Genomic DNA, 14,720 nt, shown 5'->3' on the forward strand with positions numbered 1-14,720 from the left:
AAAGGTGTACTGGATACCTTCCCATTTCTAAATCTGCAATTACTTCTGAAACTCCAGTCCACGCTGCAGCAGAAATTGCGTACTGCAGGACAGTGATCTTTGTGATCTTTGATTCAGCAGGTACTGGGGCTGCGCAGAGTACACGTACTGTGGCGGTTTGATTTTTATTAGGGTTAGGATTGGCATTTGAACCAAAATACCATAAACTACCATCCAGCAGACATCAAGTCTGGCCGTTCAAAGCATCAAAACCTAGAATATTTTCATAGTAATCTTTAACAGCAAAGTGAATAGATGTGTCACGCTTTTTGCCGGGGAGCCATAAATTAGCTTTTGCGGTTTGGCACACAGCACAAGTTCCCATAACCCCAGTAATTTTAACCTTTTCCCATCCAGATCATAAGCCCACCTTGTCTTGTTGTGTAATAATTTAAATTTGTGCTCCAGCATCAATTAAAAATTCTGTTAACTGTTTTCGAGGACTGACTGGAATTAAAATGTAAAGGCCATTCTCATTTAGCCATTGACAAGCTTCTACTTGCTGGACAGGCCAGCCCAATCGCCATCTGGGCATTGTTAGGTTTTTTGGGTTTGTGCTTTGTAACTGATCCCTATGAGGGGATAAAGGGTTATTTTTTTTTCTAGGAGCTAGCGATGGAGGAGTTGGAGTGTTTGGATGGTTGCATTTCTGGAACGCTTGAATTAGAGTATGGTGCCGCCTCTGAATCACAGCTCTAGGAATTCCTAGTGCCAATGCTTGTTTCCATAACTCATTTCTCCACCCCTGGCCCTTCAGTTGCCGGTCAGAGAATTTTGGTTCTTGAGAGCTGTTTTGATGTGATTGCCAAATTCACCTAACAGCGCAACCTGTATTTTTCATTTCACTGGAAACTTCATCCCATCGCATTTCTTGCATGTGATTCATAGTTTCATGCGTTAACATTGCCCAGGTGGGGACCCCCGTGCAACCTGACTCATCTTCCTCTTCATCTTCTCTGCCCTCACCTTCTTTAACAGCCTCTGTGAAATGTATGAATTCATTATACTTTAAGTTCCTACGGATTTCATCTCTTTTCGCAATAAGGATAGGTTTGACTGCAGCAGGGGCTCCTTTTATTAGCGGTTTAAGTATAGCAGGAGTTACATTACCAGTGCTGAGATAGGAACATGAGCGGAGTCTCATTGATGCATGGCTTGAATACAGACAGCCTTTGTAAAAGCTATGGAGAGCTCATCTGTAGATCTGACAGGTATTAATAGGGGTTCTCCCCTTTCTAAGACAGCAGTACCACTAGCCCAATGTACTACTGTTCTGGTTAGTAAGTGGGAGTCCTTTGGGGGGTCAGGGCCAGCATTTAAAAAGACACCAGGGCCCCAATAGCCATTGGCTTCCTTGCCATCTAGCAAGACTCTATCTCACCTCATTAGAGACACTCGCCATAGTATTCAGCTTCTGCATGCTTACAGCCATAGCGATCCTACAAATTGGCTTGAATTGAATGAAATGGAGTTGTTTTAATAGTTTTTTCTCCTTTACCACCCTGAGGTTCTGTATTTACTTCTGGTTTAATAGTTGGTCTGACTGGGAATGGGGGAGGTTCAGGCAGATGGGAAGAATTATTGTCACAGAATCATAGAATGGTTTAGGTTGGAAGGGACCTTGAAGATCATCTAGTTCCATCCCCCCTGCCACGGGCAGGGACACCTCCCACTAGACCAGGTTGCTCAAAGCCCCATCCAGCCTGGCCTTGAACACTTCCAGGGATGGAGCTTCCACAACCTCTCTAGCCAACCTGTTCCAGTGCCTCACCACCCTTAAAGTGAAAAACTTCTTCCTAATATTCCTCCTTCCCAATCTAAACCTGCCCTCTTCCAGTTTAAAGCCATTCCACCTCATCCTATCACTACATGTCCTACTAAACAGTCCTTCCCCAGCTCTTCTGTAGGCCCCCTTTAGGTACTGGAAGGCTGCGATAACGTCTCCCTGGAGCCTTCTCTTCTCCAGGCTGAACAACCCCAACTCTCTTAGTCTTATTGTTGTCTGAGCCATTATTATTTGAAGCACCCTAGATATTACCATCCCAGTCTTTGGGAAACACAATTTTCTAATTTGAACTATGTCAGGGGGATGTGGAGACTGCATTAGCATCAATTCAACACATGCTCCAGTTTTTCTTGTTTAAGCTGAGATTCATTAAGTTGTTTTTGTGGTTGTTCTATTTTAACTTATAACAACAGTTCAGCAGATTTGTGCCTCCTCTCTATCTTATTCTGTAAGTCCTGTATTTTTTGAGTAAGTTTTCCTCTCTCCTGACAGGCAGCTTCTAGGCACACTTGCAGAATTTTACAAATTATACCTTTATCCTTTCCAACTTTAGTTGTACCTCTAGCACCAGTTAACTGTTTCTCTACCTCTTCCCAGATATGCCAATTATTACAAGCCCAATCCTCTGGGAAGGTGGGATTTCATTGGATACCATGTTTTTGTAAGTATTCGGTGATTTTGCTTGTCATCCTACTGACTACAGCCAATTTGTCATGGATGGAAATATTTGACATGGTTGTGATTTAGCAGCAATTCAAAATTTATTAATGATTTGAGGCAGATTAAGTGCTGCTAAAATTCAACCTCTTGATCATTAATTGGTTTAGAGGTTTACAAAGTGATTTAACAAAATAATTGAACAGTGACTTAATTACAGATTCAAAAATGACAAGATTCACACTAACTTACTATAAGATATCCCAAATCAATACATATGCATATGAGCACAAACACACACACGAATCTTCAACAGCTAGGACCAAAGGTCTCTTCACAGTGGATGACTTCAGTGAGCTGACAGGTGCCCCTTTTGATTCCTTACGTGCACCCAGACAAACAGACAGTAAGTATTTGGATACAGTAAAATGTAAGAACACCCACACTTTTAAGAGTTAATGTGTGTATTAGAGACACGTGGACAGAGAGGTGGGCAAAAGAGAAGTTCACCTATAGTTAAAATTTCCCTCTTTTCGAGTTTGGAGTAAATACTCGCAATACATTGGCATTCCTCAGCGGGCTATAACAGACTCAAGGGGGGTTGACTCACCCTGGCCTTTTAGTCCTCGAGGTGTCTGCCTGAACAGCGTTCCAGCTCTGGAGAGATACTGGTCACAGCTCGCTGCAATCCAGAAGGGCTCAAAGGGTCTCGTTAGAATCACTATTTATAGGGTCCAAGATAATTGACTTTCATCAGGTACTTTTCCACTCCAGTCCAGCTCGGACAATGGGATATTCTGGTATTTTCCACCAGTTGCGCAAGCCCAGAACTTGCTAGATCTTGAAGTTCTGGTATCACCCCCCTCTTTGGGCCACACTCCATATAATGTCAGGAATGATCGATTACCATCACTGTTTCCAAGCAACAGGAGTCACGGGAGCCAGGTGCGCTAAGGGGTTGCTACAACCTTCTGGTCCATCACCCTTCACTTTGTTTCTTTTATGTTGGTCCATTATGTGTCCCAGGTGCTAAGGGGTTGACATAACGTTCTGGTCCTTTGCATTGTTACGTGGCTCAGGTGGGGCAAATTGCACTAAGCACCAAATGACCTAAAGTGGAGCGGAAGGCATTGCACCACCACAACAGGAGCCTGGTGGAAGAGGAAGGGTAAGTGCTCCCTGCCTAAGCTCCTGGCTCTTGACTACTGCAGCAGTAAAGAGATGATAAAATGTAACACAACTTCCCTCGCTGCAGATAGCAAGAAAATGAAAGAAAAAAAAAAAAAAGCTTCACTGACCCCTGAATCTAAGCAAGGAGAGAGAGCGCTTTTGGCACAGGGAAGCTCTTCTGCTGGCTCACAGAACTGAAGCGTGAGGCTACAGCAAAATTAGATCCTTAAAGCTTCATTTGCATATCTGCTATCAATAAACCAAAACCTGGGTCAAGAAGCGAGACAGAAACTGAGAGAGGCTCTGATTTATCTTTTGAAAACCAGCAAGCTTATACCCCCAGAGACCTGTACTACCCACTGCATGCAGTTCCAACAGAGGCACAGAGAAAGATGTTATTTTGGCAATTTTAATTCTCCCTCCTTTATTATACAAAATACTTTACAATTAAAAAACATTTTCCCCAATAGAATCATATACAGATATTTATAATTAACAAGATTCAGTTACACACAAGATGGGAACTTCTGCACAAGGGAAAACAAGGAGAGATGATCAAGTGAAAATTAAGACTTGACCCCTTCCCCACCATATTCTCAGAGGGGAGGTTACATTTTAGGCCTTTATTCCTATCATATTCCCTCAAGTCTGAACTCTGGGATCTCCTCTTACCCTGACAGGCTAAGGGCCTCCACCCGTGTCCCTAGCATAAGTACAACACTCTGCTCTTAAAAGCTTCATGAAGAGACACTGAGAAACTAGCATCTGGCTGTACCATGAATTACCAGTACCCAGGAAAGGGGACTGCTGCCCTCAGTTTCCCCTAGCAACCCACATATACACACATGCAAGCACATACATGGGGGAAGCATGCTCAAACCCAGAATTTCTCAGCCTTTCACCAAATGGCAATCCCACCCCACCAAAGCAACCTGCACTTGAGACGTGTCCCGTAGGTAGTCTCTGCAGAATGGCTATCGTAAGGCCTCATAGCCAAGCTGGGCATTACTGCAAATGCAGTCTGGCAAGAAGGCTGGATGCTGCTGCCTTCCCCAATTTGATCATCTGCCTACCAGCAGAGTTTCAGTTAATCACAGAGGTGATAACACGAACCGCTCAGAGATGCTCAGGCCACAACAGACAAGTAGGGAAGTTGCACACTTCAGTGGGAGGTCCGTGAAAAAACAGTTGCCAATGATCTGCCCTACCAGAGCAAAGATATGTGTGAACCTTAGTGAACGTTTTCTCTCTAAGGAAGGTCACTGCTGGGCTGGGCCAACCCTGCACTCACAGGGGAGCCCATCCAGGAGTCACTGCTGGAGGCCAAATGCCTGAAGCAGTGTGGGGAGGTCACGGGCATCAGCTGCCCCATACAGGTCACTCTGCCCCAGCATGGAGAGGGCCATGCGGAGGGTGCTCCAGATGTTGTCAGACATAGCGCCTTGCTGCCCCCGCGGACCTCGGCTCTTCTGCTGCATATGCAAAGCCTCTAAGAAGTGCTCCACAGCCTCACTGTCAACATGAGAACATACACATGCTTATTGGAGAACACGGTAAATCTCATACTCCCTCCCCCATTTGCTTCTAAAGTAGTTTCCCTCCAAAACAGTTTCCTCCTCTTCACCAGATCCTGCCCCACTCCAGAACCAGAGATCCTCCTTCTCCCTCTTAACAGAAACTGAAGTCAAGATGGCACCTACTCCAACTGCATCTGCATGATACCTTCTCCTCAGGGCAGAGTCCACACACTCGCTCTGCTCTCCTACGCCAAGGGAAGGCTGCAGGCAGTGTGGCACTGCCCTAGTAACCTACCACAGTCTCTCTCCCACAAACACATGCACACTCATGGATCACAGCAGATCTGCCCATCCTATGCTCACCGGTGGGCACCTAAGTTGATGCAACTGATGCCCAAGTTGTAGCGAGAGCGGATGTATCCTGGCTGGAGCTCCAGCGCCCGACGATACGCAGCCACAGCTTCCTCACTCCGATTCCCATTGGCCAGGGTGGCACCAAGCTTGTTCCATAGAAGATGGTCCTGGAGGAGGGGGCAGAGAGAAAGGGCTGAGATAAACTGGGTCTTTCTTAAGCCCCAAGCCAACCCTCTCTTCCCCATGTGTCTGTCTTATTCCTCCACTCTAAATATGTACCTCTCATACAAGCAGCACCTCCACCCAAACCTTCACCCGTAAACCTCCAGCATCCAGTCTGCCCTTTCTTACATTGGGGCGCACACTGAGTGCAGCACTGAAGCAATCCACAGCCTTCTCGTACTCGCCGCTAAGGTTGAAAAGGACACCCAGGCCACACTGAACATCAGGATCCACAGTTGAGGGGTTGCTGCGCACAGCTGCTAAGAACAGCTCTTTCACCTCCATGAACAGTGAGCTGGAAAAGCACAAAACAAAGATACTGGCGTACTGTGGAGACAGCTGGACTTATATTGCTCCCTCTGCTCCTGCCTGGACCGGTCCCAACCCTCCGAGAAGCCTTTCAAGTGAAGGCTGAAATTTGTAATCCTAACTCACTCGGACAACAGGGAACCTAGGACACGTTTGGGAGGGCCCAGGTTTGTCCCCGAGGCACTCTCCTCTGGTTCCTTCTCCAGCAGGTGAGCGTAGTCCGGTTTATGGCGTAGCCAGTCCCGCAAAGTCTCACATGCCTGCTTCTGCAAGGACTCGTTGGTGAAGCTGACCGCTAAAGCCATAAGTGCCGTGAGGTTCCCAGGCTGCAGTTCCAAGCACCTGCAGGTCAAAGAAAGAAAAGTGAATACAGTATTAAATCACTCCAGGAGACACCTAGATACGGGAGGTAACATAATCAAGACAGAGCACACCATGCTAGTCGTTATGGTCCTTGTGGCACTGTGCACTAGACAAGGAGCCGTACTCAGAAGCTCCTCTGCAACACTCACTGTCTGAGGGCACTGATTGCCAAAAGCTCCTGTTCATTCTCTGCTTGGGTGGTTCCCAGATATTGCCAGGCCTGGAGAAGATAAAGATGCACAAACTCAGACTTCTTCACACCCAGAGAAAAAGATAAGCCGATAAACCACAGACACAGATTAAATCCACCGTATTATCCGACACATTTTTAGAGTGAGACCAAATATATGCAAGTATATACATTAGCCACAGATAGAAGTTTCTCTTGAAAGACATATAGACTGTATGGCACATAAGTCCTCAAGACCAATAAAACTGGCATGTTACAGTGAAAAGAAGAAGTGCACGTCTACCTGGGGATCTATCATAAAGCATCTGTTGGCAATTTGACACTTTTAAGTGACAGAACTTCCACTTTTAGTTTCTAACTGTGGTCAAACTGCAGAGGAAGGAGGGAAAAGCAGATCTCTTACTTCCTAAGAACAAAATGGCATAGCAGCAGTGCTAATAATAAGACAACCCTCAAGGTAGGCAGATGTATATACTCATGCAGTGGTCCACTAGCAAGTGATAATCTTGGGGAGTTGACTGTCAGACATGAAAGTAAAAGCACTGTTATTTTACTGAATCTTCGGTCACCGTGACACCAGGTACATGAAAACCACTTCCTCCTCCAGGCTGCTGACATAGGGAATATTTAATTAAGGCACTAAATCCAAAGTACCTGCTTCACTTTATGTTGATAACCATACCCCTTGCTAAAAAATAGGCTAGACAGTTGGCAGAATTGTCAGCATGAAGTACTAGCTTTTTGAACGTAAGTCACAAAATCCAGTATCCACTGCCTCAAGGAAGGAAATTGTTTCTTTAGCAAAGACCCAGACACACTGCACAAGCCACCACAAGCAAGAGGCAATTTATTGTCTCTAATGCCTCACTATATAGCTACCTGCAACTCAAGAAGAGCTGACCAGTGATAACCGCATAGTGTTCTGCAGGCAGGAGAACTGAGATTCAAGGTGAAGTTGCGGTTTGGACCAACATTTCCTCCAGAGCAATTGTTCAAGTCTATTTGATCACTGTACGATTTGTGGAGTCTTGACTTCTCCTGTACTTTCTGGAGAGTCACAGTAGAAGAATTCAGAGTGTTTTCAACACAACTAGCCAGAACTGGCCCAAGATTTCCTCCCCTAAGGTTTCAACTACCTCTCCATTATGCTATAAGAGACTACTGATTCTAAAGTAACATTAGCAACACCTTTTGACCACTTTAAAGCTAAAGTAGATCTCCAAAACCTCTGCTTACTTTTCACTTACTCCCAGTACCCTAGAAAGTTAGATGCCTGTACTTCCAGAAGCCAAGAACCTCTGTTCCAAGAGATCACTCTCATCTAAGCCTCAAGTATTTCAAATTAGGTATTTCCAATTGTACACAATTAGCAGGGCTTGAATCAGACACACTGAGAATTCAGCATCTCCGGGTCCTTGAGGCAGGCACTCCAGAAACGGACAGCATGGCTGTATTTGCATTCTTCCTCTTCCTCCTGGAATATCCACATCCTCTGCCTCTGGAGAAAGGTGCACAGACTACTGCATTTCTCAATCCATCCTGCAGGAGCTGAAGTGCTTTATGAAAATAAGTATTCACTGAATTAGGAGCTGGAAACTTGTCCTCAGCATAAAAATCATTCTCTGGCTTATAGCTTCAAGTGAAGACACCCGAGCCATCTCTCTCAAGCCTTTTGGGTTATTTCTTCTCCAGGCATCTAGATGGAAGACCTAACCAGGACCCCTAGTCTAAGAAGCTGCTCAGAATCAGTCTTTAATACAGATATTGAAAGCAGTTATCATCTGCCATAAGCACCTCCAAACTTGCAATGCCAATAAAGACTTCCACAGAAGCAACTTAAGAGATGAGAACTCCTTGTCTTCGCTTTGTGCGGTCTCATGTGCTCCAAAGATTTTACCCAGCCACGGGCCAGAGCCTTTGCACTTTTTGTACCTGGCCTTAGTCATAAGACTCCTTGCCCACAGCCCTCCTGGGGATTCACGTACATCAGCTACGTACCCAGAACCACAGAAAAATAAGAGGTTCTCATACACCCTGCAAAGCTACTAACACTGAAGTGAGTTTTCTACATGCACACGCTGACACCTCACTAGGGAAGGATCCAACAAGCAGGACACCTGGCCAAGGCCCATTACCTCTGCTCTCACTCACCTCCATATGATCTGGCTTCTGCTGCACTGCAGCCTCAAAGAGTAAGACGGCATTGGGGAGGTCACCTTCCTCCAAGCGCTTCCGCCCCTCTTCAAACGCATCTGGGTGATCTCTCATGGGATTATCTTCCTCAAACTGGTAACCCTAGCAGGGAAGACACACAGGGGCTAATGCTGGGAGACAGGCTTAGGGAGAAAAGCACACTCTACAGTACAGCATAGTCTTGCTGCATCAGAAACACTCAAACTGCAGACCAGCCAGCACCTTGTCCTCTCTGCGAGTTTGTAGCAGATCAGAGAACAACAGCTCTTCTTCCTGCTTGCTCTGTGCTGAAAAAATTCCCCCGAATCAGACCTGGAATTAGTCGCAAAAAACTAAACATCTGGTGTGGGTCCTATCAGCCTGGGGGCCGGGGGGCAACAGCACTTGCACTCATTGCAAAGAATCCCAGCATTAACTGGTATTTGGTGTTGGGCAAGAACTAGGCAGCATTTGCAGACAAGCACAAGTGAAAACAGTATATGTTTAACCCCTAGCTGATCTGGGATGAGGGTGCAAGAGACAGCAAAAGGTCAGTGCAAGAAGGAATCCTAGCAGCAGCATTCAGGGTCTGTGGAGCTCATCCGCAAGACAGCCATACTGCCAGTCTCCTCAAGGCCGTCCATCACAGTGCTTGTGCTGAGAGACTCTGTTCTCTGTTACCTTGTCATATGATGAGGAGCTGAGGTCTTCATAATCAGAGAGCCACGGGTGAGCCTCTGCATCTCTCTTGGCCATCTCCTCCCATTCCGCCTGGAGTTTGTCCCAGAAGTCCACATCTGACTGAAGGGAGAACAGAATGTGACTACAGTACCTTAACCATAAACCGAGCTCTATAGACACCCTCTTAAATGTTTCTAGCCCTCCTCACAGCATGCAAAGGAGAGCGGTAATCCTACCATGGGCTCTCAGTTGGTACCCCAGCCCTCCTCCTCCGCCAGCTTTACCTCCACAGCAGTCTTTGCCTGCTCAAATTCCGTATCAAGAGTTGACATGTTTCCAGATCGCGCAAATTGATCCACCCAGGCATCGGATGCCCCCTGGGAGTTTGGAAACAGAAACACACCTTTCTTTTTAGAATCTGGCAACCTCAGGGCACATCTCAAAACAGCAGGAGGGTCTGTGATGAACCCCTCCTCCCCATCAGCAAGAACTGATGGCCTGTAAAGTGGAAAAGAGTTCACTTGGATATCCCCTTCCTCCCAGTTACTACAGGAGATGAGAAAACTCACACTGCCCAAACACCTTCCCACCTTCTGGCTAGACTCTGCTAAGACGAGCCCAACAGCCCCTCCCTCGCCTCCCCCAGCCGAGTCATTAGTAGACCGTTGCTGAGAGTTGGACTTGCCATTCTCCCTTGCTCCCAGACTGTGCACTCTGGCAAAAAGCCTTCCTCCTTCAGAGCACATACGACTGGGGCTCCTACCTGCTGCTGTATAAACTCAGCTGCCCATTGCTCTGCCTGATCTTGGTCTCTGTGGGTCACCTGATTAGCTTCGATCGATACCCTCCCATCTCCGATCTGGCGGACAAACTTTAGGAACTGTGGCAGAGAAATGAAACAAGGGTGGAGCTGGGCAGACACTTTGCCAACAAGCCCTTTGCCCATGCCCCCCTCCTTCACTAAGACTTCACTAAGGACTTCTCTCTGCAAAGTGAGCACAAAAGGCCCAAAAAGGTGGGGAGGACAGAACTTCACCAGAGTCATGTGGTAGAGATGGATAATATCTAGAGTGGATTGTGGGGTTCAACTTCCAACAATCAGGGGAGAAATGGAAACATGGGACAGCAGGAGGCTTTATTCCTTTACCGTCTTAACCCTTCTCAATTCCCCACACCCCTTATTCACACTAGATATCTGTCAGCCCCAATCAGGGAATTTCTTACCTCAGAATTCTTGAGTTTTGGATCATCCACTTTGGAAAGAAAATCACTAACAGTTTTCTTAAGATCATCCTCAGGTTGATATTCCTCATACCTGTGTTCAGAGGCAGTAAAAGGGAAAGAGAGAGTCTGATACCAGGCAACAGTGATCTCTTTCGCTAACAGTCTACACAATACAACCCCTCCTCAAACACTCTGCGGTTCTCCTAAGTGACTCAGTACCTTTATCCATCTGTAAAAATTCAAAATTACTACTAGGTTAACTGTGCAAGTGACTGACACAAACACTAGCAGAATTGAACAGTTACAGTAGCAGCACAGTTCTGCAGAACAGTCCGGATTCCTTGGCAAGCTCACACGCTATCAGACACTGCAAGTTTCAGCACTACCAAAAACAAGGTCATATATCTAGGAACAAAGAAAGTAGGTCATGCTCATGGAAGAGGAACAGAGTCTTGGAAAAGCATCAGCTCCACAGAGGATGGAGGGCTCATAGCAAGCACACAACTCAATATGTTGTCTGGCTTACAGCAGTAGAGGACCAGTTCCAGGTGTTACCACTACATTCAGTCTCAGTGAAGTCTTTGGAACTGGTGGCAATAACTCAGGAATGTCTGTATTTGCAGAAAGGTATCAGAAAAGGCAAGAGCCAGGAAGAAGAAGAATCCAAATTTGCAAAATCTGTTTTAGGGAAACAAGCCCAAACGGCTTGCTTGCGTTTTGCTTCTTTAATTGAAAAACTTGACTCTAGTCAACAGGTACCTAAACACAGAAGATGCGTAGTAGTACACTGTTCTTTAATCTACCACACAAAAACACATGAAAATAACGTCTGAAAGGCTGAATCTAAAAACATGCAGAGAAAAGGCTGGATGTGGTTTGTTAGGGAGAATAAAATGGTAACAGGTTACAACTAGCAAAGTCTAGTACTTAAGATCTCTAAATCTAAAGAAGCATCTGTTGTGGAAAAACGTTCTGCTTGGCTAGGAGTTTCTGAACTCACTCCTGAAATCACTTTAAGGAGCTTTGCATTAGGCATGAGATTAAGTTAGCCTACACGATCACAGTATCTTCCTGGAAGTGGAAAACAGAAAAGCTAACATTTCTTAAAAACTTCAGTCTCCAAGCATTGTTTCCTCCTTTCTCTGAAACCAAATGCCCAAGAACATCCACCTAGGTTAAATGACTCAAAAGCATTTGGGCCATAGCAGATTTCAATCACCTATCCAAGATTCACCACCCAAGTACATAGCAGCAGTAACTAGTCTTGAGAAGACAGACTCACCATTTATCCGCCAAAGACTGGTCTTCCGATTCCCCAAGCCACAGTTTCTCCTCTGACTGCTCTAGATATTCTTCTGCCCACTTGGCAGGAGACACAGATAGCGGATCTGCAGAGGACATCAGGAAAAATGGGGAAACGAGTAGGATAGGCAGACCATCACTCAAATAAACTTCAGATTTTGCTGTCTCCATATTACACAGTTAGCTAATCACAGAGAAGACCTCTTCAAAGAAAGATTGTTTACACTTGTTTCTTCTAACTTTATTTACTCCAACCTAAAAATCAAGCCTTAGATTCAGATTGTGTATTAATACAGATTCCACTGTGGTGCCAATAACCTTATGGTTTTTCTACTTTAATTTCACAACTTATTCTGCTCCATGCGAGATACTATGTATGTCAAGGAAATTAACAATGTATTACAAGTCTCTGTCAAAAGCACAGCCCACAAAGCACTAGGTTTTCATCAGAGCTTTCTCAAAGACCTTTGTAAATGCTGATTTACATTCCCATAAGTATAAAGAGTGAAGGTCATATAATGGAACTACCTGGCTCTCTACAGTGGCTACTCCTGGAGAAGAGAATGGCACCTATTTAAATCTTACTCAAACTTTCAGATTAGGTCATGGATGGTAACAGGACCCTATTCCAGCCCCAGCTCTATACACAATGCAGGATGGCTTTTCAGATAAACTACTGGCTTGCTTGAAACAGACAGCTTAACCTTTGGGTCAGAAACATTCACTTTGCACACTTCCAACGTGCGACATTCCCTCTACCTCCATGAAACTGACAAAAACTATTTGGCCAAAGCACTAAACAGTATTTGCCTTTGTAGCAAAGGCAAATTTAGCCTTAAGAGAGGGAATAAGAGAATATGTAAGCAAGAAGCAGTACCAGATCACCTCCAGAATTTGCATCAGTTGAATCATAGTAACTTTTATAAAAGTAGTTTGAATAGCCTGCTTCTCAAGTTCTCCAAGTAACCAAAGCTAAAGACCCTTACACCTGAATAAAAGCTTCCACGCCACATTGTTCACGATTTGGCTAAACCATCGCAAAGCAGCTTCCCGCCACCCCCACCCCATTAAAGCTGCTACAGTAAACACTGCCTGCTGGGCTCAAAGCATTTACTCCAATTTCACATTCAATAACTCTCCACTATGCACAGGCATGTGACTGGACATCTTGACAGTAATTCCAAAAGCGACCCTTCACCTGTCACTTCAGCAATGAACTCCTGTGACCAGTCAGCCTCATTGTAATCTGAAGAGACATCACCAGCGCTGTCTGCTGCAGCCAAGAATTCCTGGGTCCAGTTTTCAGACAGTGCCAGGGCTGCCACACCTGGAGCTACAAGAAGTTAAAAAAACAGAAGTGAGGATTGGAGGACTAAGTGTTCCAGGCTGTCCCTCACCATCTTTCCCTTTGTTAGAATAAAATCACAGAAAGATTCCACTTGGAAGGACTCTCTGGAGGTTGCTAGTGGTCTCACAGCAGGTTAACACTAAAGCTAGAGATTAGGTTGCTCAGGGTATTCATCAGGTAACTTCTGAACTTCTCTCAGGCTGGCAATTCCCTAGCCTCCCTAGGCACCCGTTTCAGTACTGAATTGCCCTCCAAGGGAAGAAATGCCTCCCTGCATCTAGTCAGTTACCCTTTCTGCAAGTTGTGCCCATTGACCCTTGTCCTTTTACTGTGTACTGCTGTGAAGATCCTGGCTGTGGCTGGTGAAGGCAGCAACTAGACACTCCACCCCCCAAACCCACTGCCCCTTAGATTCCCCTTTCACAGGCTAAACAAATTCAGTTCCCTCAGTCTTTCCCCTTACACCACGTATTCAGTCCCTGAACACCCTATTGATCTCCACTGGACTTGTTCCAGTATGTCAGTGTAGAGGGAAGCCCAAATCTGGAAACAATACCCCAGATACCACCTCACAAGTGCTGAATAAATGGAAACCACGCTGTAAGGAGCTTAACCATAACACCAAGATGTTTTCCAGCTCTCCACCTATTCTAGCTCCCCCTCACCTCGCTGAGGGGCCTGTCGGAAGCTTGACTGTTCAATCTCTTGCATCTCAGCCAACAAGTCATCCATCTTAAAGGTCTGGGGTGCACGGGACAGTAAAGGGGCATTCTGTGCTTGCAGGAACTCTCCAACCAGCTGCCAAAGACAAGAGATGGATTACAAACATGGCATAGAAGATGAACAGGCAGAGCCATGGAGCATGAGAAGAAGGAACGGGCTTGTCAGATGGAAAGATTAGTATCAGGTAAGGGGAAAAAAACAACAAACAGTGTTGATGAGAAAAGCAGTAAGGAGATGCATCAATCTGTTCTTACCTCATCTTCGGTGGCCACTGCCAGCGGTTTGGATACCTAGAGGGAACAGTGGGCAATTATCCCAACAGCTTTGGCCCCATCCCCCTCTCCACACACATACCGCGACCTGATTAGTTTACATCTTCCCCTTCCCTGAGCTTAGCCTGTCAGCGTTTTCTTGCATTAGGTGCCTGCTTATGTGGAAGGTGTCAAAACCCCCTCCCACCACTTTCTGGGTTAGGGCCCATGGCAGTAAGGCATACAGCTCACCACAGCCACCAACATCCTACAAGTGCCCATAAACGCAGCTTCCACAAACAGGCCCTCACCCTATAACCCCACAGGACAAACTGGGGTGACCCCATGCCCTCTTTCCCCCCAGAGGAAAAAAAAAGAAAAAAAAAAAGGAAAACCACCACCGCACCTGTCT

At 45.8% G+C, this 14,720-nt stretch overlaps 1 protein-coding gene across 1 annotated transcript; it reads right to left on the reverse strand.

Moving 5' to 3' along the window:
* Positions 1–4,618: 4,618 nt before the first annotated feature.
* PEX5 (peroxisomal biogenesis factor 5) lies at positions 4,619–14,575 on the reverse strand. The gene is made up of 15 exons (XM_009892823.1): positions 14,561–14,575; positions 14,312–14,347; positions 14,000–14,132; positions 13,185–13,319; positions 11,967–12,072; positions 10,685–10,775; positions 10,224–10,340; positions 9,745–9,837; positions 9,461–9,580; positions 8,759–8,902; positions 6,567–6,637; positions 6,181–6,396; positions 5,875–6,040; positions 5,533–5,690; positions 4,619–5,164 (listed from the first exon to the last, which is right to left on the reverse strand). The coding sequence occupies exons 1-15, from the start codon at positions 14,573–14,575 to the stop codon at positions 4,963–4,965; spliced, it is 1,803 nt and encodes a 600-aa protein (XP_009891125.1). The 3' UTR covers positions 4,619–4,962.
* Positions 14,576–14,720: the final 145 nt, after the last annotated feature.

This window comes from Charadrius vociferus, unplaced genomic scaffold (assembly GCF_000708025.1).
Source record: "Charadrius vociferus isolate BGI_N301 unplaced genomic scaffold, ASM70802v2 scaffold301, whole genome shotgun sequence".
In the NCBI taxonomy this organism is placed as follows: domain Eukaryota; kingdom Metazoa; phylum Chordata; class Aves; order Charadriiformes; family Charadriidae; genus Charadrius; species Charadrius vociferus.

Bases quoted from the DNA above. Each gene is read 5' to 3' on its own strand.
- PEX5 (XM_009892823.1), bottom strand. The intron at 13,320-13,999 runs GTGAGGGGGAGC...AACTTCTTGTAG, and splicing joins CCGACAGGCCCCTCAGCGAG to CTCCAGGTGTGGCAGCCCTG. The intron at 5,691-5,874 runs GTAAGAAAGGGC...CCCCTCCTCCAG, and splicing joins CACTCAGTGTGCGCCCCAAT to GACCATCTTCTATGGAACAA.